At 36.3% G+C, this 21854-nt stretch overlaps 1 protein-coding gene across 2 annotated transcripts in view; it reads left to right on the forward strand.

The window, feature by feature from the left end:
* Positions 1-21854, forward strand: part of Pcca (propionyl-CoA carboxylase subunit alpha) — a 372170-nt gene that overhangs the window by 44075 nt on the left and 306241 nt on the right. For both annotated transcript variants that reach the window (XM_010604603.2, XM_010604604.3), the window contains exons 5-6: positions 14910-15023; positions 16780-16833. In XM_010604603.2, the coding sequence (XP_010602905.1) occupies positions 14910-15023; positions 16780-16833 (168 nt within the window). The remainder of the gene's footprint in view (positions 1-14909; positions 15024-16779; positions 16834-21854) is intronic.

Below are 21854 nucleotides of genomic sequence, written 5' to 3' on the forward strand. Positions count from 1 at the left end.
TCTTATTTCCCCCTCCATTTTGAAAGAGAGTTTTGCTGGATACATCAGTCTAGGTTGGAGGTTGTTCTCTTTTAGTACTTGAAATATCTCATTCCAGGCTCTCCTTGCCCCAAGGGTTTGTGTTGAAAAGTCTGCTGTGATTCTGATGGGCTTTCCTTTGTATGTGATTTGTTTCTTTTCTCTTACTGCTTGTAGTATTTTGTTCTTCTGTTGGGTTTCTGGGATCTTGATTATTATATGTCTAGGTGTAGATTTTTTTGATTGTGGCTAGTTGGGGTCCTATATGCCTCAGCTATCTGAATGTCAAATTCTTCCCCTCTGTTTGGGAAGTTTTCTGTCATTAATTCTGTGAACAGCTTTTTTAAGCCATTTGTATTTTTTCCTGCTACTTCATGGATTCCTATCAGTCTTATGTTATTCTTCTTTGCATCATCTAGGAGTTCTTGGATCGATTTCTCATGATCTCTTATTGTTTTTAAGAGACCTCTCTTCATGGTCACTGACTGCAATCTTATCTTCTATATCTGAGAGTCTATCTTCGCATTCTTTTATTCTGTTGTGTGCACTTTCAGTAGTGTTTAATCTACTGGATATCTGTTTGAATATGTTTTATGGATTCCATTTTTTTCCTATGTTGGGCATTTATTGTTTCCATTTCTTTCTTATGCTGGGCCTTCATGGCTTCTATCATGGTCCTGAGCTCATCTATTTTTTCGTCAGTTTCTGCTCTAGAGTCTCGAATCACACTTCCATTTTGCTCACTATTTCTATGGTTATCTGGGAAATTATTTCTGTTTTGAATTTTTCTAGAGCCTGATTGATCTGTTTTGTTACTTCCTGTGCTTTGAGTTCATGGTGTCCTGGTGGTTCACTATCGGCCTTTTCATCCTCATTTGCCCTACTGTTTGCCATTGGTAAACTGGAAATCTGTCCTTGTGTCTTGCTTACGTGTTTTCTCATTTTTATTTTTGTTGTCAGATTGTCCTTGATTTAATCTCTGGATTATCACCCAAATCTTCCTGATATAGTTGCGCCCTAGCTTCTGTGTCTGTAGTGACCCAAAGACATTCTCATCTTCATAACATCAGAGAAAACAGCTCATCAAATCAGCCGCAATGCTTTACCCCAACTGATACAATCAGCAACACATTAAGATCAAGCACAACTTGGACACTGACCACCAGTGGTAGTCACTAGTCTATCACCCTTAAATCATTTGAATTAAATTGAAATCACGAAGCAGTCCAGAACATGTCTGCTGTGAACTGAATTTCAATATAGTGTATTTACCATTTAATGGCTCAGAAAGAGCTAGGAGGCAAGACCCCTGATCTCAGTTAGCTGATGGCTGAACCCCATGACGCTGACTGACCTCAGGCTGCAAGGCCCAGATTGAGTTCCCCATGCTTCTGAATGGTTGAACTCCACAACGTTCTCTTACAGGTTTCCCACGCCCTTTCTTTAAAGATGTTCAAAGTTGGGAACTCAGAGAAATACCCTTGATGACCGCCTCTGCCTCTGCAGTGTGGGTCCAAAGACTGGCACAATCAGGAGGCCTGAGAGTGCAGGGGGGCAGGCGGTTATAGGGGTTCAGGGTGCCCGTGCTGCTACGTTCCTGCGCTGGAGTGATGTCAGCTGGTTCAGGAACAGGCGTGGCTCTCCTTCCCGTGGTGGATCTGGCCGGGCTACCCCTGCAGAACATTGTTAATGATCCGTCCTTTGCATCTGGCACTTCCTTTTTCTGGAGAACAAGAATGCATTTAACCTTGTTTATGGTTATGCATTTTTGACTGTTTTGAGTTCATAAAACATTGACTGTTTATTTCTGCTTGCCAGTCTTCCTGGTTTTCTCCTGTGGATTTTATTGTGATTGCTTACATTTAAAGCATAAAGAGCTTTTGAAGTATGTCTTATACTACTATCCTTTTTTGGGGGGCTGCTAAATTTAAGTTTACAACAACCAGAGAAAAATAGCCAGCTCCAAAAATTATATGTTTGCTCAATTTCATACTTCATTTTCTCTAAGTAACACACTTGGTATCTGACTTGTTTGTTATGTAATTACAAGCAGCTTGGGACCTAATTTATATACCAACCCTACTCAGCATGTCGAGAGATTGTTTTACTAGCTCTCATCTCTGCTATAGCCAGTCATCCACCTGGTTTAGGGCAGCCTCCAAGTTGGAGTAGCAAAGGGAGAAGACTTTGGAGGATCCTAGGCTGTGTGAAGAATGGCTATGGTGGGTCTGTGTTTGATTAGTTCATTTGACTCAGGGCCTGTACTAAAGAAGAGAAGTTCTACCTCAGATGGGCGAATCAGATGACGATTCACTGTGGCTACTTGCAGTCATTCATTTATTCACTCAGTGAACTGCATAGCATTCTCTGGATGCTAAGGAGGTATGGTGTGTCTAGTCGAGAGTTTGTAATTTTCTAACTGCATATAATGATATTTGAAAAAGTCTTATAAACAGATGAGTATTTAGTTGCTTTCAGGTCTTCTTGTGAATCAGTCATGGATTAGTTTCCAAGTCTGTACTGTATTTCCCAAATGGATATTAGATATTTTAGTAAAGAGGCCTTTATAATTAAATCTAGTCAAGTGTCTTCAGTGTACTATTCCACTTAAGCTTTATAGATCCCGAGGCTGCACTGATGCAACTCAGTTAGGATGCTCTGTGTGTGATAGGGGAGTTCAATTTTCAAACCACACAAACCTATTTCTGAAGCTTTTACGTGACAATCCCCCTCCCCCCACTTCCATGGTTCAGGTTTCAAGTTTTTGACTCAATAGTGGTGCAAAAGTGATACACACTCCGTAGAAACCATACTTGGTACTTTGCATTTCGATTGTTTTTCTCAGATTAACAGTTTGTGGTACAATCCCTTGCTATACTGGACAGTGATAGGAGCCATAGTGCGCAGTGGGCTCACTGTCTGGTACTCTACAGCAACTGGTACTCTACAGTGTACTGTGTTGCTAAGTTTGGCTGTGATACTGGTTGTGTGTCCTGTAAAAGCCTGTTTTCAAGGCTTAGACCCTAACTTGGTACTCTTAGGACATGGTGGAAATTTTAGAAGCTGCAGCCTTGTGAGTGGTTTTCCTGTCACTGAGAATGTGTCCTTGAAGGGAATAGTGGGACCCTAGCCCGTTCTCTTTCTTCCTCTTTTGGTTCCAGCTATGAAGTGAACAGCCTGCTCCACCACAGGCCCTGCCACAATGTACTGTACTGTCACAGGCCCAGCAAAGGGCCAGTTGGTCATAGACTGAAATCTCAAAAGTATAAGCCAAAATAAACCTTTTTTTCGTTTCTTAGTTTTTTTTTGGAGACAGAGTCTCACTTTGTAGTTGAGACTGACCTGGAACTCACTATGTAGCCCAGGCTGGTCTCGAACTCACAGCGATCTTCCTGCCTCAGCCTCCCAAGTGCTGGGATTACAGGCATGCACCACCATGCCCGGCTAACCTTTTCTTCTTATAAGTTGATTTATTGCAAGTATTTATTTCTTACAGTATCAGAAAACTGATAACACAGGTATATTAAATGCACTTTTAAGATACTGTCAAATTACAGTGGGTTTATTGTATGCATCAGTAATTTTTCCTTTCAATAAGATGTTTCCACATACTGATTTTTTTTGCATTAAAAAGAATTAATTTGTTTTCAGTTGTGATAAATAGACATAACATGAAATTTACGATTTTAAACATTCTAGATTTGTGTGGCATTAAGTATATTCATGTTTTGCAAGATGAAAAAATTTTTGGAGATGATGGTGGTAGTGGTTTGATATATCAATTTTAATATATTTTATTTTTTGTAGTGTTTTAAAGTGGTCAAAATGATCTGTCATTGTATGGGATTTTACAGTGAGAGATATTTGACTTTTTTTTTTTTGGTATGGGGATTGAACTTGGGTCCTTGCGCTTGCAAGGCAGGCCACAGAACCGCTGAGGTAAATCCCCGGCCCGACAGATATTTGACTTTTAAAAAACATAAGTGTGGGCTGGGGATTTAGCTCAGTGATGCTGCATCTGCCCTGCAAGTGCAAGGTCCTGAGTTTGATTCCTGGTACCACCAAAAAAAAAAAAACCAATCACCCAACAGCAACAACAACAAAAAACCCATAAGCGAGTACCTATGATACTCAAGAGTCCTGTGTTTTTATTTTTCTTTGTAACAGTGGGGATGGAACTCCAGGGGCATTTTACCCCTGAGCTATATCCCTAGGCCTTTATATTAAAATTTTTTTTGAGGTAAATGCTTCCTAAGTAACTGAAGCCTCAAACTTACAATGAACTTGCAGTCCTCCTGCTTCAGCTTCCCAAGTAGCTGAGATTACAGGCCTTCATCAACATGCCTGGCAAGTGTCTTTTTTTTTTTTGGTACTGGGGATTGAACTCTGGTCCTTGCACTTGCAAGGTGGGCGATGGAACTTCTGAGCTACGTCTCCGGCCCAAGGGTCCTCCTTTGAACTAGGCAAGTATGCCCTCATATAGCTTTCAGTTCATGGGGAGAAGCAGACATTTGCAATTAAGTTATGATATGTAAAGTAATAGAAAATTATATTGTGTTCTGTAAATGTGGGACCGGAGGAACTGAACCCCTGTCTGGGGTGAGCTCAGGGTCAGGGTCAGGGAAAGCTTTCTTGAGGAAGTAATGTTTAAGCAGAGACCTGAAAGATGATAGGAGTAGGTGAAGAGTGGGGCTAGAGAAGGACCAGGATTGAAGAGAGCTTAATAATTTTGACAAAATTTAAGTAGAATCAGTATACCCTTAAATCAGAAGTCCACAGTATTATTTTGTTATCCATCCATGTCTAGATAGTGTTCTTTTAAAAAAATTGGTTTAAGAAATTATCTGACAATGAAATAGAGTTTTTTCTTTCGTACACCCCTGTATAGATTGTTGTACCAACTGGCATAGTTGGGATGAAGAACAGTTCATCACCCCCCAAAGTCCCTTGCCTGTCCCTTTTTAGTCTCACGTTTCCCCAGCCACCGATGAATCTCCTTATGTAGTATTGCCATTCCCACAAACTGTAATTTTTGAGACTGGCTGCTTTCACTAAGTATAACTTTTGTGAGTTACCTTGAATTGTTGTTTTAGTATCAATAGTTTGTTCCTTTTTAAAAAATGATTACTGGGCAGTCTTGTATTGTGCGATTGTACAGTTTGTTTATCCATTTAGCCACTGAAGAACATTTGCATTGTTTCTAGCTCATGACTATTATGCCATGTAATTTTTTTTTGGTACCAGAGATTGAACTTGGGCTCTTGCGCTTTTGAGGCAGACAGTGGAACCACTGAGCCAAACCCCTGGCCCGCTCATGACAATTATGAATACAGTTGTGTTGAACATTTATGTATAGGTTTTGTATAAATATAGGTTTTTGTATAATATATAGATTTCTGTTTGTCTAGGATAAGTAGGAATAGGATTTGTGGGTCACATGGTATTTTTTAAAATTTTACAAGAAATTTCCAGACTTTTCCAGAGTTACTGTATGATTCTGCATCCCAACCAGTAATGCATGAGAATTGTGGTATTTGTATCTTCTTCATCATTTAATATTGTCAGTATTTTAAGATTTAGCTATTTTAATAGGTGTAGAGAAGTCTTTCATTGTATTAAAATTTCATTTCCCTAGTGGCTAATAGCTACTAGTAGCTAATAATGTTGTACATCTCATGTAGATATTTGCCATCCTTAGATCCCTTTCAGTGAAGTCTCTGTTCAAGTTTTCCCCATGTTCTGCATTTTTGTCCTGCTGTTGAGTTTAGAGAGTTCTTTATATATTATGGATGCAAGTCCTTTGTTGATATGTGATTTGCAAATAATTTCTTCCTGTCAGTGGTTTTTTTCTTAATAATGTCTACTGCATCTCAGAAGTTTTAAATTTTGATATAGTCATTTCAGTACCTCCCCCATCTTTTGTACTTTTGGTAGTGTATCTAAGAATGCTGCCTCATTCCATGCCATGAAAATTTTTATCTAAGAGTTTTATCTATAGACGTTTAAATATGTGATCCATTTGAATTAATTTTATATGAGATTGGAATTTACGGGTTAGCTATAGAATATCCCCTTTTGGATGTAGTCTCTTCTAATCTTTTCTATTTTTCTTACCATTCTTTCACTTTAGCCTTGCTTCATATATCTTATTTTTAGGTCATCCCACAGAGCTTTAAATAGATTTATGTGATGGCTTAAATCTAAAATTTAGCTGACAGGTCTCATGTGTTCAAAGTTTCAGCTTTTGGAAGGTGGCTGGATCATGGGGGCATTGTGTCCGCCAGTGCACTAATGCATTCATGGGTTCTTGGCTGAATGCTGTGTTAGGAGGTGGAGCCTGGTTGGAGGGTGTGGGTCACAGGGAGCATGACTCGGAGGGAAGCATTCTTCTCTCGATTCCTTTCTCTTGCTCTGGTTCTCTTATTTTCTCCTGCTTCCTGGCTGCCATGGGTTAAGCAGTTTTCCTCTGCCATTCCCTCTTACCATTCTAATTCTGTCTTGGAGCTTGCTGACCACTTGGACTGGACACTTTGAAACCATGAGTCAAAATAAACCCCTTTAGGTTGAGTGGGGTGTCAAGCAGCTTGTCCCAGTGATGGGAAAGAGACTAATACAATCGGGACATTTCATATTTCCCTGATTTTGAATGTACTCTTTCTTTGTTGGTTCTTTTTTCTGTTAAAGTTTTTTATTTCAATAATCAATTCTTTGTGAAATTGTTTCCTATATTAGCCACTTGAGTATTTTCTGTGTATTATTATATATATATATTTTGCTTTCTTTTTTTTCTATGTATTATTATTGATAGCAGTTGGTACAGGAATCTGTGTACACCAGGCTGAATTTCTGGAGGGGAGAAGACAGAGATTTATCATCTTTTTTACCTGCTATATCAGAATATCTGTGATAACTTTTTTTTTTTCCTGGTACTGGGATTGAACTCATGACCTTGCAGATAAATCCCTGGCCCTGTAATAAAGTTTTTTTTTTTTTTTTTTTTTTTTTTTTTTTTTTTTTTTTTTTTTTTTGTTTTTTATGTACCTTTACATGGCAAGTCTTGATTCTCATTTTTTTCCCCTTACCTCTGCCCTCCCTTCACCCCCTTGGGTTTTGAATGAATCAGAGAAGAGGGAAATGGGAAGGAAGTTTTCAGGGTAGAATGTAGAATAGTTGAATTAGAAAAGAGAGTAGAAGTTGGGCATGGTGGCGCATGTCTGTAATCCCAGCACTCGGGAGACTGAGGCAGAGACAGGAGAATTGCTGTGAGTTCGAGACCAGCCTGGGCTACATAGTGAGTTCCAGGTCAGTCTCAACTATACAGTGAGACCCTGTCTCAAAAAACCAACCAAAAAAAAAAGAAAAGAAAAGAAAAGAAGAGAGTAGAAGGCAGAGATAAATACTGAATAAGTGGAACTTATGTTTTGGGTAAAATAGTTTGATTACTTGGAATATTGAAAATAATACTTGGATATTTATCTTTCTGGGGTTTATATTACTTATAGTTTTTATTTTGGTGGGGCAGCTTTTTCATTACTTTTTTTTCCTTTTATATTTTGTGGCTAACAGTAGAACTTTATTATTTTACAGTTCTGTAGTCTAGAAGTTTTAAGATAGCATTGTTAGCAAGTTGAGAACCCTGAGGAAGAATCTATTCCACGCGTTCCCCCTAGCTTGAAGTCTGTGGCATTGCATGGATTACACAGGCATCATCACAATCTCTGCCTTCATCCTCATAGGGCTTCCTCCCTTGTGTACACTTGTGTCCTGAGTTTTCCTTTCTATAATGACACTGGTTATACTGGATTACAGATCACTCTACTCACCTCATTTTACTTACCTAATTACATCTACAACGACCTTATTCTTTAACTTTTTATTTTATCAGTATATGTTTGCAGAAATGGAGTTTACATTCATCTTTGGGAGTAGGTGTAGGTACATAAGACAGCTTGATTTCTTTTTAATCCCCTTCCCACCTGCCTCTCTGCTTTCCTCCCACCCTCCCTCCCTCCTCCTCTAAATCCCCTTTCCCTATTTTCATACTGCTTCTTCTCCCCTCCCCCTTCTTCCCCTTCTCCTTATTTTTAATTCATATTCATGATACAACCAATCAGCTAAGAAAAGTCCAGGACCTGATGGATTCACAGCTGAATTTTGCAAAGGCTTTAAGGATGAGGTGTCACCAGTATACCTCAAACTTGTCAATGAAATTGAAAGGGGGAGAGTGTGTCCAGACTCATTTCTGGAAGCCAGCATCACTCTGACCTCCAAACCAGACAAAGATCCAACTAAAAAAAGAAAACTTCACTAGTTTTTTTCTAGTCGGAGAGCCAGCTGCCATCTCTAATAAGGGAGGTTTTTCTACCTGGTGTTGTCCAGATGTTCCTTTTAATTTGAATACAATTATTTACTCTTTTACACAAAGGAGACATGCTGACAGCTACACCAAGTGTTCTTTCCTAAGCCAGTAGACATTTAGATTTGGAGAAAAGTTAGATTTTGAAATAAGGACAAGTGGCCTGTAGCCCTTTATTAAACAATTTACTTTCTTTCCCTTTGTGCTTGCTGTTGCCAGATAGGATATCTTTTTACTCCTCTTTTCAGTACCTTCTGTTACAAATCTGTTTCTAAAAATTAAAGGAATAATTCCTCCTGAAATCTCTGCAAGGTGGAATGAGCTTTCCTGCAGAGGAGTGGACATGCTTTTGTCCCTTGGTAGAACTGGGAAGTGTCCCGAAGTCAGTGTTTGCTTGTTCCTCTCTCTGATGCCGGCCAGCTGATTGATGGCTAGTGCATGAGTCTCCTTGGAAGAGGAAGTGCCTTGGAAGGAGGGTCCTACTCTCCTTAGCAAGCAGCTTCATCTCCCTGGTTCCTGCATGTGTTTTCCCATTTTGGGACTCTTACTCTCCACCTTACATGAGGTTTTGATTCCAAGGAAGGTAAAAAATGAGTCACCTTTCTTTGTCTCAGTCCCAATGCCTTTGCTCCGTTTTTCTGAGTGTGATCTCTTAGCTCTCTAGGCTAAGTCCCCAAACAAGGACGTTGCTTTTGCTAGCTGGGCCAAGTCATGGAGCTGCAGATGAACTCAATGCATGGCACATTCACCCAGCACATCGATGGTGAACATTTTAGAGCTTTCAGTGATGCACATGGCCCGCTGTGGCACACCTGCTATAGGTTGGTTTACCACCACTGACCTAATGTCTTTATTGAAGTTATTAATTATTACAGAGAGAAATAAAATTTTTGGAGCTCCTTCAGAGTATTTAGCCTGTCCTCAATTATAGATGAATGTTCTATTTCAGGAAGATGGAGAGAAGGAAGAGTATTTTGAAGAGAAAATAAAAACACTGACAGGTACTTTTGATAACTTGAGGTTCCACCTCCCTAGTCATTGAGAATATGCTAAAGGAAACTTCTTGAACTCCCTAGCTGTGTTTGATACTTGCCATCAAAGTCAGGGAGCTAGCTGTAGACTGCTGGAAACTCAGGAGAGAAGGAGCATTTGAGCAGTTGATTTAGCTACTTTTTCAGTATTGCTTGAAACTTCCTGGTGAGAAACTAACCAGCCATAGACTGAAAATCCAGGGTCTTCCTGTCCTTCAGGACCTCAGCAGCAGTAATGGGTAATAATAAGCAATGGGACCTGAGTTTAGAAAAGCAGCTTTTGGAGTTACTAGGAATGCCATGGTATCAATACCCATATTAAATACTGATTAGTCTGTCACTAAAGATTTATTGATGTTTTTCATGATAGTCTTAAAAATTTTTTAAATAAAAAAAAATTGTATTTTTGTTTGTGACTTTGGTTTATAAATGAAAATGAAATTCTACAGAAGGCCTGTCTTGCATTAAGAAATGCAGGATTTTAAAAGGTCATGACTTCTGATTTAGGCTAATGAGATGAGCCAGACTTTCCATGCCAGATTCCCAGGGAAAAGAAAAAGTTAAAAACAAAACAAAACAAAACATTAAACAGAAACAACAGAAAAAGGAAGCCAGAATTTTGATGGAAAATGGGAAGGAGTTCTCTTGGGATCCTGAAAACTACTGTCTTAGAAACAATGAGGATTTCCAAAAGAGGCAGCTGGTACAATCATTCACTGGAAAATCTCAAATCTGATACACAGACAAGTTCATTACTTGGAAAGTAATAGATTGAAGTAATTTTCCTCTAAAGAATAAAAAATTGATAAGAATTTGTACATGCTGGAGGAGAAACTATCTGGTTTCAGATCTCTTAGATTTTTGAGAATGTAATTGTTAATGAAGACTGCTGTACTTACAAATGCTTAAAATAGATTATTTTGAAACAGCAAATCCTACTAGTTAATGTATCTCAGTTGAAACTATTACTATGAAAATGTATAACAAAGAATTTACATTTTTCAAGATGTTGAAATTTTTGAAACATGGTAACATCTAGTTAGCTTAGGCAATTTTGTCTTTCTTTGGAACAGTATTTGTGCTGCTTCTATATGCACTGTATTTTGTATAGGCCAAAGAAGGCACTTTACACATTTGATTAATGATCGCAGACCTGAAACTGAGTTCCAATTTTTTTTTCTTGAGACAAGTCTCATTATGTAGTCCAGATTGTCAAACATTTTTTAAAACTGTCCTCTTCAGGTTGTTTCAGAAATGTCTCCTTGAGAACTAAGATGGCTGAGGATTGTGCTTTTCTCTTTGAGGGACCTCTCACTGTCTGAGTTCTGATCTTGGATAGACTATGGGTTTGTTGAGATGTGAATACACCTTCCCTCAAGTAATACTGGTTTCTGAGCTGTGGAAGTAAAGAACCAAGTCCTCTGCAGAAGCAATTTGTGTTTTGCCCTTCTTTGTAAAGTCCTTATGTAGTTTTGGTCTGCTTGTGATATATACGCTTTGTTTTTCATAACATTATTAAGCTCTGGGCTCATTCTTGTTTTGTTTATCAAGAGTTTGTGATAATGTAGGAAAAAATGTCTATTATGAGGGTTCAAAGACTAAAGACTAAAAAATTATGTATATAGTATTACTACAAAACTGTAAAGACTGGAATTTAAAAAGCCAAATAGAGCCTGGGATTTAGGTGGGCTGGGGATTCAGCTCAGCTCCGCTGCACCTGCCTTGCAAGTACAAGGTCCTGAGTTTGATCTCCAGTACGGAAAAAAAAAAAACCAAAATAGTATTAGGACTTCTTCTTTTTCACTTGTTGATGCTTATTCATTATAGAAAATTTGAACCTATAAACATTCATATGCATATGTGTATGTTTACTTTCTGTCCTTCATACAACTGCCAGTTGTCACATCTCTAAGATTGGGAAGACTTCAGTTGGTAATAGGTTTCTACTTTAAAGATAAGATTTAATGCTGCAGCCTTGTGTGATGGTTCATACCTGTAATCCCAGCACTCAGAAGGCTGAAGCAGGAGGATTGCTGTGAGTTTGAGGTAGGCCTGACCTACATAGTGAGTTTATGGCCAGCCTAATCCACATAGTGAGACCCTGCCTCAAAAAACAAAGGAGACAATGTTGCAACTTTTATTTATTTTTATTTATTTATGTTTTTTGTTTGTTTGTTTGGTTGGTTTTTTTGAGACAGGTTCTCACTATGTAGTTGAGAATGACCTGGAACTCACTATGTATCCCAGGCTGGTCTAGAACTCACAGCGATCCTCCTGCCTCAGCCTTCCGAGTGATGGGATTGCAGGCATGTGCCACCACGCCTGGCTTTTATTTATGTTTTTGATACTGGGGATGAAACTTGGGGTCCTTGCGCTTCTGAGGCAGGCAGCAGAACCTCAGAGTTAAATCCATGGCTCTGTGCTGCAACTTTTAAAATACTCTCATAATAGCTTTAGCCTTTAATAATGAATGTTACTATTTCAGTTGTCATTCCAGAGTTATCTATGAGTTAATGAGTGTTAGTGCATAACACTGCAATGGGGAGATTTAAATGAAAAAGAATTTAATGTAGAGTTTTTTTGTCCATTAATCTGTTGATGGCATATAGGCTGTTTTCAATATTTAGCTGTTATAAATTGCACTGCCATATACATAGGTACGTGTGAATCACTGTAATATGATGTCTTTCATTCTTCTGGAAAGGTACTTAGAAGGGGAATAACTATGCCAAATGGAATTTTCTAGTTTTAGTTTTTTGAGGAATCCCCATACTGATGTCCATAGTGGTTATACTAGTTTACATTCCCACCAACAATGTAAAAAGCTGCCCCACATCTCACCAGTCTTTTTTAAAAAATTCATTAAGTTTATTGGTACATTTTAGATATACAGTATGACATCCATCATTGGGAATCTGCACCTTTACATGATATATCTTGGTTCTTATTTTTTCCCCTTTCCCCTTCCCTTCCTTCAACCCCTTCACCTCTCCCTATTTACAAAGACTTTGTTTCCATTTTTTATTTTCCTCACATTTTTTCCTTTCTTTTCTTTCCATTCCCCTATCCTCTCACTTACCCTTCCTCTTTGGAGCTTTTCTTCCTTACATTTTGATCCTCATTTCCACTTTCACACCAGAGAAACTGTTGGGTATTTACATGTGTGTCCTATTTATTTCACTTAAGTGTATGGCCTCATTGTGCATCCATTTAGCTCATCAGTCTGTATTATTTGATTTCTTTTTTTTTTTTTTTTTTTTTTTTGGGGTTTAAAAAGCAACTTTTGATAATAACAATGATTACCATTAGCTATGTGCTTCTCAAGTGGCTAGTTTGGAGTCCATTACTACCTGCACCCTCACTCCAACTTCTGGGGCTTAAAAGCTTGTGGGGAAGGTGGCGCAACCCCTGAACTAAATCCCTGGCCCATATTATTTGATTTCTTGATGATAGACATTCTTTTTGGGGTAAGATGGAATCTCATTGTTATTTTAATTTGCATTTCTCAAATGATCAATGATGGAACTTGAGTCATTTGTAGGAACATGGATGCACCTTGAGACCATAGTGTTAAGTGAAATGCATTAGAAGCACAGGCTTAAATATCACATGGTTTCTTTTGTTTGAGAAACACAACATATAAATAAAGAGCAAAATAGGAAGTAGGGATATGTTCTCAAATGGAAAGTGGATCAAGAGATGGGGGAAGGGGAAGAGGATGAGAAAAGATGTTTTGGTAATGTAATCATTGTGTACTGCGAACCTGTGCTCTTAAAAGAAATTTAATGCTTTCTGTCTTCTAGAACCTTATGATCTGTTGGAGGAGAGTGTATAAACTGTAACATAGTCTGTAAAGCAGTTAAAATGAGATTGCTAGGTAGAATAGGATTAAATGCCAGAATTTGTGCTACATTCTAATGGAGTTCAGATTAAAGGTGATTAATCCAAATCTGAAGTACTTGGGAACGTCCCACTGGTAAAAGTCAATGTTTAGTAATAGGTAGCACTGAGGTAAATACAATAAATAAAAGTGTGGCCGTAAGAAGTAAAGACTTTATCCTTATCTAGTAATGAGTTCTTTTAAAAGAATTATTAAGTATTGAATTTCTTACAGGAAAAAAAGCACAAGCATAATAATAACAATAAAATAGATAATGACAACATCTGAAATGGGCACTGGACCCTAGAGGAGGGGCATTTTGGTCTGAGGGCCGAAGAGAAACTTTGGGTTAGGAATAAGCCAGGCAAAGATAACCAGGAGAGAGCCTTGCTTTAAACAGGAATATTGAAAAGCCCTTTTGCAAGCATGGCTGCTTTTCTTTGCAATTGATATTGTTAAAGGAATTATAGAGTGTTTGTATTTGAGTATTTTATATGAAGATATTGATCTGTAATTCCCTTAGGAAAACATCTTTTACTTTCAATATGCAATGTAAGGTTTTACCTAAATTTAAAAATAATTGAAAAATTTTGAGTTTTCTAATATACTTTTTTAAAGATCTCATTTAAAACAAAATTGTTTTAAAACATTAAACCATAACTAAATATTATAATTTGGAAATACTCAGAATTATTTGCCACCTATGAATTTTTTTTTATGGTGGAAGAGTAGGTCATAAATGTTCAGGTATATATTTGTGCTTCAGTTTTATACATTTGCCTCATGAAATAATTATCTGATTGTGTGTTCCTTAAATTGGAAAATTGTTAAGAAAAGCCAGTTTAGAAATGCACAATTTTAAAAGAATAGATACTTTTGAGAATTAAACAATTTACTCTTTTCAGTATCAAATGCCTATCTAGCCTCTCATTAGCAAAAACAGATTTAAAGCATTGTAGAGGAAGTAGTCTTAAAAATAGGGTACACATGCCTGATTTCTGAATAGATTTAGAACTTAATACACATATCAGTTCTTTTAGGAATAAATGTAAAACAGACAAGGATCAAATGTGAGAATATTTAAATGGTTCTCAAGATTTTCTGGTTCATGTGTTGTGATATTGAACTCTTTAGTCCTAGGCTTTAATTTGTGCTTGGTGCTGACCTGATGCTGTGCGGGGACACTCATTGCATTTCTCCATTCAGTCCCTCTAATTATCCCAACTTCCTGGGGAGCTTGCTTAGAACTGGGCATGAGTGCTTGTTATTAAAATATTGGGCTGCCCTGACTACATGTAACAAGGTAATTTTTGATATCAGATTTATGCACAGATGAACAGAATAGGAACCTAAAATTATTTGCTCTGGTTCTACTTAAATAGGTAGTAGGTATTATGAAAATATTTGGTTAGATTATGGATTATGTTTGTAATAAATGAAATCATGGTTAATATGTTCCTGAGCCTTTTTGTTGCATTGTTATTTTTTAGTGAATATTCAGAAAGAAATCTGACCCTGCAAGTGATATGTGAAACAGTTAGATTTGCAATTTTGTGTATATTTGTGGGTGATGGTAATTCTTTTTGCTAGGAGCATCTGTTAACGCAGGGATTTGTCTCTTCAGGTTCACGTGAAAATGGCGGATGAGGCCGTCTGTGTTGGCCCAGCTCCCACCAGTAAAAGCTACCTCAACATGGATGCCATCATGGAAGCCATTAAGAAAACCAGGGCCCAAGCTGTGAGTCTGAATGAATCTATCTACGCAGCTGTTTCATATGTAGTGAGCAGAAAGCTAGAGTTTGTGTTAAAAAAAAAAAAAAAAAAGAATGATTGAAAATGCTGTTGCAGTTAGTTCATGTCACATGAGTTAAATGTGGCTGAATTCGCTACTGGAAATCAAAGGCTTTGTAGCATCTGGCAGTGTTGGTCGCTGATCCTGCAGGTGGCTGCTGGATTCAGCTTTCACACCAGGGAGCAGTTTCAGTTCATTTCCAAATTTGCTAGGAAAAAAGAAATTCCAATTAGTTTTGAGTATTAACCCTTTCAGTGTAATAAGAACATTAAAAACAACAATAAAAATACTCTGTTATAAGCAGGATCCAAAAGACTGTTTTGATTCCATTTTAAACATTTAAAAATTATGTATACCCATTGTAGTTCAAGAAATAAGAACTATGCATTTAGTAATTATTTGAGTTAATAATGTCAATAAAATGCCCAGAGCTTATATCAGTAAATCATTTCATTTATTTTAATTTGGTTCGAGTAAAGGGGAATCCAAGGAAAAACTGGTTTCTCGTATCAGATATAGCAGAGTTTTAAAAAATATCAGAGACGTAATTAGATATAATATTAAAAACTATGCAGAGTTATCTCTGAAACTGAATGGAAGAAACCAGCACTGGCAATTAGCCTGGAGTGCTTCAATTAGTGCTCACATTTCTTTGAAAGAAATGGTTTAGACACACATTTAAATAAAGATACACGTTTAAATAAATCTGAATTTGTGAGTCTTTATTATTAGGTGTTTACAGTTTATTAATGAAAGTAAAACTCTCAACCTTTTAACTGTAGCTTGTCAGAATATAACTTTTAGTTGAATGTTTATATAAAATGAAATTGGTGGAATGAAACTTTTTTTCTGATATAGCTATTTAAATTATTCTCTGTCATGTTCAGAAAGCTCAGTTCAGCATTTAAAAATCTCTGATAATGTAGCTGTTTCTAGATTACGATATTGGCTCCTTAAGAATTTTGATTTTCCTTTTAGCATAATTGCTTTACTAGAAATTTGTTCAATACTGATATTGGAGTTTTTGACCCATGTGATGGGTAAAAATTTACTAGATTAGAATGGGATGGTAGAATTTAGATCGTAGCAGTGTGGCTTGTGGGAGAGGGTAGCATAAAGTAGTTGTAAATGGCTAGCTTTGGAGTGAGGAGAGGAAAAATAGATATTAGAAAAAAATTCAAGAGTACAGCACCAGGTAAAACCAGATCTCTGTTTTAGTTTGGCTTGTTAGAGATCTCAGCTCGTAAGCTGTAGTAGCATGCCATCAGTAATAAAATGTATTAGTTCGCTTAGTACTTGGATTTGGAAAATAGCAGTTCTAGGCATTTTAAAGACAGAGGAATTCTGAAGTTTTCACCCATTTTGCTAAATGTTACTATAAATTTTCTTTTATGTATCAGCCATTGTGAGAGTCCCCAAACTTGGCCAAACCTTAGAAGAAGTAGGGTGAGTTGTGTTGAATCATGTAAACAAATACAACAGGGCAAGCAGATATGTAGATATATGCCCCTGATTATAGACAGGACAGAGGAGGAATTTCATTCTACACCAAGAAATATGAATCAGATCTGTCAGTATGTGAGAGAAGTAACTTTATTCAAGGGCATTTGAGAAAAAACCCCACATGAATGCACCCAATATGCTGCTTGTCTTATCTTGGTTTTTAAATATGTAAAAGAGCTTTTTTTTTTAAATTTCTAAGGTACATCCAGGTTATGGATTCCTTTCAGAAAACAAAGAATTTGCCAGGTGTTTGGTAAGTTTGTAATGAACCAGAAAATGTTGATTTATATTTCAGAAAGTAGTATAATGCTACCGTAAATATGGGTACTGCTGAATTATAATGTTCTAATCAAGTTTCCAATTCTTTGAAAGTTATGAAGTGAAGAATTTTTATTCTGGAACTCAAGTCTTGATTTGAAGAGTAATTATAAAAATGGAAAATTGCCATTATGTCTATTACATGGTGCATAGTCTTTGATTTTTAAAATTAAAAAACCCCCAAAACCAGATTTTAAAATATAAATATGTCAGAGAAGTCAGTGGCTTACAGTGATTTAATTATGTCATTAGCATGAATATGAAATCAGAAATTAGTCTATTTTTTCTCTTTTATTGCAAATTGTGGCATTTAAGATCAAATTTTACTGCCTCGTCTGTTTAAGTAAAATAGTTTTTTTAATGATCTGACTGTTCTGATATCACCATCTAATTAGATAATTTAACCTGTATTTGCTATTAAAATAATTTTCTAGGTGCATTTATAACTACATTCAAGATGATATCTAAACCTTAGTTGTTTTTAGGTATAAAATATGATTTTGATTGTGAATTTTTTTGGGATTAAATCAATCGTGCCAGGTATTAATTTATTATTTGAATATGTTATATTCCCTCCTTTGGTAACTTATGTTTTGTTCTGTGGATTCAAAATTATTTATAAATGTTTTCTAGATGAGATTTCCACTTAAAAATCTATAATATAGAGCAATTATTAAGATCATAGAATTCTGGCATAAAATTGTCTATGTTAACCAGCTTTAACAATGAAAAAGTAAGCCCTAAAGAGGTATCTGGAGTTGAGAAATCCAGATATCTAGATTTACCAGGTTTGTTGAGGTATATTCCAGTTTTTCTTGTGTATACCTGTCCTTTTTTATCTTCCTTGGGATTCTGGCTGAAAATTCTGTCAAAGAAATGATTCAAATATAATACTTATTTAAATTTTTAAATAATATTATATACTAAATTTAAGTTTGTAAAGATGATGTATTGGCAAATTACACTCCACAGGACAAATACAATATAGCCTACTTTTAATAAATAAAGTTTTATTGAAACAGCTATGTCCATTGATTTATATGTTGTCTATGAGAGCTTTGCCCTGTAACTGTGGAATTGAGTAGTTGTGATAGACACTGATATGCCAAACCTAAGATACATATGCTATATAGACCTTTATAAAAAAAGATTGGTAATTCCTGGTATAGATGAGTATCCAAGTCCTAGGAAATTTCAATGACATGGCTAGTATATTCATTCATGTAATTATTCACAAATAATATTATACTAAATTTAAGTTTGTAAAGATGATGTATTGGCAAATTACACTCCACAGGACAAATACAATATAGCCTACTTTTAATAAATAAAGTTTTATTGAAACAGCTATGTCCATTGATTTATATGTTGTCTATGAGAGCTTTGCCCTGTAACTGTGGAATTGAGTAGTTGTGATAGACACTGATATGCCAAACCTAAGATACATATGCTATATAGACCTTTATAAAAAAAGATTGGTAATTCCTGGTATAGATGAGTATCCAAGTCCTAGGAAATTTCAATGACATGGCTAGTATATTCATTCATGTAATTATTCACTAATTTAAAGAAGCTTGATTAACACTTATGCCCAGGGCATTTGAGGATATAAAAATGAATTGTATATGAGTCCTGTCCCAGAGGAGGGCACAGTCATATTGTGGAAAGTAAGCAAGTGAATGTCAGAGAAGATTGATTCTTTGCAAATGAAGAAGTTTGATTCTTTACGTGATTTCCATTTGGGTTTTTACATTAGAGAATGGAGTGTAGGATGTATGGCCACTTCCATTTCTCTCCAGTTTTGTTTCTCTTGTTATTTCTTCCATTCACCTTTTTCAGTGTTGTGCCTCTGCAAGCCTGACGTCATGGCTGGTTCTTGCCAAACATGGCTGGCTCTTTCCAGTGACAGGATTTTCTTTACTTTCCTCCCAGGGTGGGCACACCTGTCCTTTCTTGCCTTATTCCTAACTATCTACCCTTAAAGGCTCAACTCACATATTACCTCTGTTTGGGGGTGGTTTCATATCTTTCTTGGGAGATTTAATATTTTTCTTTTGACTTCAAGAGCAATTTTGAAAATTTGTTATTTGGTGCAACATAATCCATATGTTATACCATATTATGTTAAAACTGTCCACATATGTTATAATTATTTCTGTAATTTATAAGAGCCTTGGCTTTATGAGACTTTTGTTTTCACATTGTAATCTAGCCAATTATTTCTACACAGTAAGCTCCATAAGATTAAGTAAGAGCTATTAGATTAAGAATTTGAAAGCTTCAACTTGTAAGAAAACTTTTTTCCTGTCACAAGACTGAATTATAACTAGAAGGCAGTAATGCTCTTTTTGCTCACTATGAAAATACAATACAGCTTCTGATCAAGTAACCCTCCTCCATTTTTGTTGCATCAGGGCAAGATTCTTATTTGGGATATCATTTCCCTGGCATTAAATATTTTTCCATCAGAGTATAGCATTTATGATGCTGTTTCTAGACTCTGTGGTCCTGGTTGGTCAAAATAACAAATGAAGTTACATACAGATTTCATTATGCCTCATAAACATAGTTTGTGTGACTGGTGACCAACTATGGTAATTTTTATTCTAACCTGGGTAGATTGCCATATTGGCTGTAACTTTGCTTGGAGCTCACAGCAGATTTAAAATATCTGTTTTTGTAGTTTGATACTGTGGAGTTTATTTATTATATCTTATGTTTGAAATTTAATCAGATGGATTTTTCATTAATTTGTGATTATATTTACTTTATTGTCAAACAAAGGTTAGTGTAGTTCATAGAAAAATCTACTTGTACTTTACTGATATGTGTCTTTATTATCTATAACTAAAATGCCTTTTTTATTTTTTGAATAATTGCTATATATCTTTTTTTTTTTGGTACCGGGCATTGAACTCGGGTTCTTGCACTTGCAAGGCAGGCCACCAAACCGCTGAGCTAAATCCCCGGCCCTATTGCTATATATCTTTTTAAAAGTATATAATAAGTCAGATTCCTCCAAATATAAAAATATACTTAACTATTAAGATGAATGAAATATGTTGAATTTGTACTCATTGGATTACATTTGATACTGATTGCACATGATTTTTAAAAATCATGTCTTTTGTTATTGGTTAAGTAATTTATGGGAAAAGCAAAGCTGCAAATAACTCTCATGAAGAATAGCAACTTTTAATGTGTTGAGCAAACAGATTGTATTTTCAAACTGTTTCCTCTTTGGACTTTTGTTACTTGGAATAGCAAAGAACCAGCAATGGGAGGATGTAAGGATTGTTAGGATTAAGAAAAAACTCTTTCAGAGCAAAGCACTCTTTCAAAGCAAAACTCCCACGCTCTGGTAAGAAGGAATATTGGTTTAGAGAGATTTCATAGTCTTCCTACTACTCTTGTATAGTTAAAAAAAAATCATTTATCATTTTAGCCTAACACAGCATTGTTATAGTAATATGCTTTATAAAACTTTTATATATTATATATTAGATTTAATAATTGATGTACTTGGTGTATTTAAAGCATACATGTACATGTATATAGATAGTTTCAGGATATTCAGAATTGCAGGTGTAGAAAAGGAAATGTGGCTAAATGTCTGGAACTGGATGGGCAGACTGTCTTCTAAATGTGGAGTTCAGTTTGAAGAAGTCCACTTGACCATAGGTAATGTTGTATTATCACTTGCTATCGCCTGTATTTGTAATAAAGATAATCTCCCCCTCAAAAAAAAAAAAAAGAAAAAAGAAAAAGAAAGAACAAGGTAGACAGACCAGGATGTGAGCTATTCTAAATGGCAATGTTTTATATATGCATATATGGAAAGCTACACACGTATGTGTATACTCATTTATGGGAGAGACAGCACTCTTTTAGATTAAAAGTGGCAAAAGAGACAAAACGAGCAAATGCAATGCATGAACTCTCATAAGATCCTAGCTTGAGAAAAGCATCTATACATTTTTGAGGGAGTGGTGGGGAACACAGAGAATTTGAATCTAAACTGGACACTGAATGGTATCGAGGAATTACTGTTAGTTTAGGAAAACGTGTGTAATTTTAGGATCTAGGCCATAGTATTTAGGGGTAAAGTATCAAGTGGTCTGCAACTTATCTAACAGCTCAACAAACACACACATACATATACATAAGATGAGGCTCTGAAAACTCAAGTGAATACATCAAGGTAACACCGTCAAAAAGTGAGAAAAGGGTATACATATCCAGGGGCAAAGTGTCACGATGTCTACAACTTATTTTCAAACTCTGTATGAAATGAGGAGCCTCAGGTTGCTCAAAGGTGTCTGAATTGGCTGGACACAGTAGCATAGGCCTGTCATCCCCACACTCTGGAAGGCCAAGGCACAGGGATTGAAAGTAGGACCCCAGCCTGCACAATTTAGCGAGACAACATCTCGGGAGGGGGGGTGGAGAAGAGCTGGAGAGGTCCAGGGATTGAGCTCAGTGGTACCATACCTGCCTCACAAGGTCCTGAGTTTGACCCGGTACCACACACACAAAAAATGTCACCGTACTCTTTTTCATTGCCTTTTCTTGGAGAGCTGTTAGCTAGATAAAGAATGTAACTATTGTACAAATGCGGTATAATTTTTTTGATCCAGTGGATTAATGAAAATATGTTAAATAGCTATGATGGGCAGTCTAGGCAAAAGTACAGGATTTTATTCTGGGGAGTATAAATTATTTCCATCCCTGAAATTTGCCAGCAGCTATAACAATTTAAGACATATAGACATATGCTCAAATAAAATATGTATTATTTGGCTTAGAAATGCCTTTTTAAAGAATATAACCTGAAAAGATACGCTTGAAAAAAAATTTATTTAAGGTTATTTTAAAGAATATATAGGGCCGGGGATTTAGCGCAGCGGTTCGGTGGCCTGCCTTGCAAGAGTTCAATCCCCGCTACCAAAAAAAAAA

Source organism: Fukomys damarensis, unplaced genomic scaffold, assembly GCF_012274545.1.
Source record: "Fukomys damarensis isolate Sample0158 unplaced genomic scaffold, DMR_v1.0_HiC HiC_scaffold_6, whole genome shotgun sequence".
In the NCBI taxonomy this organism is placed as follows: domain Eukaryota; kingdom Metazoa; phylum Chordata; class Mammalia; order Rodentia; family Bathyergidae; genus Fukomys; species Fukomys damarensis.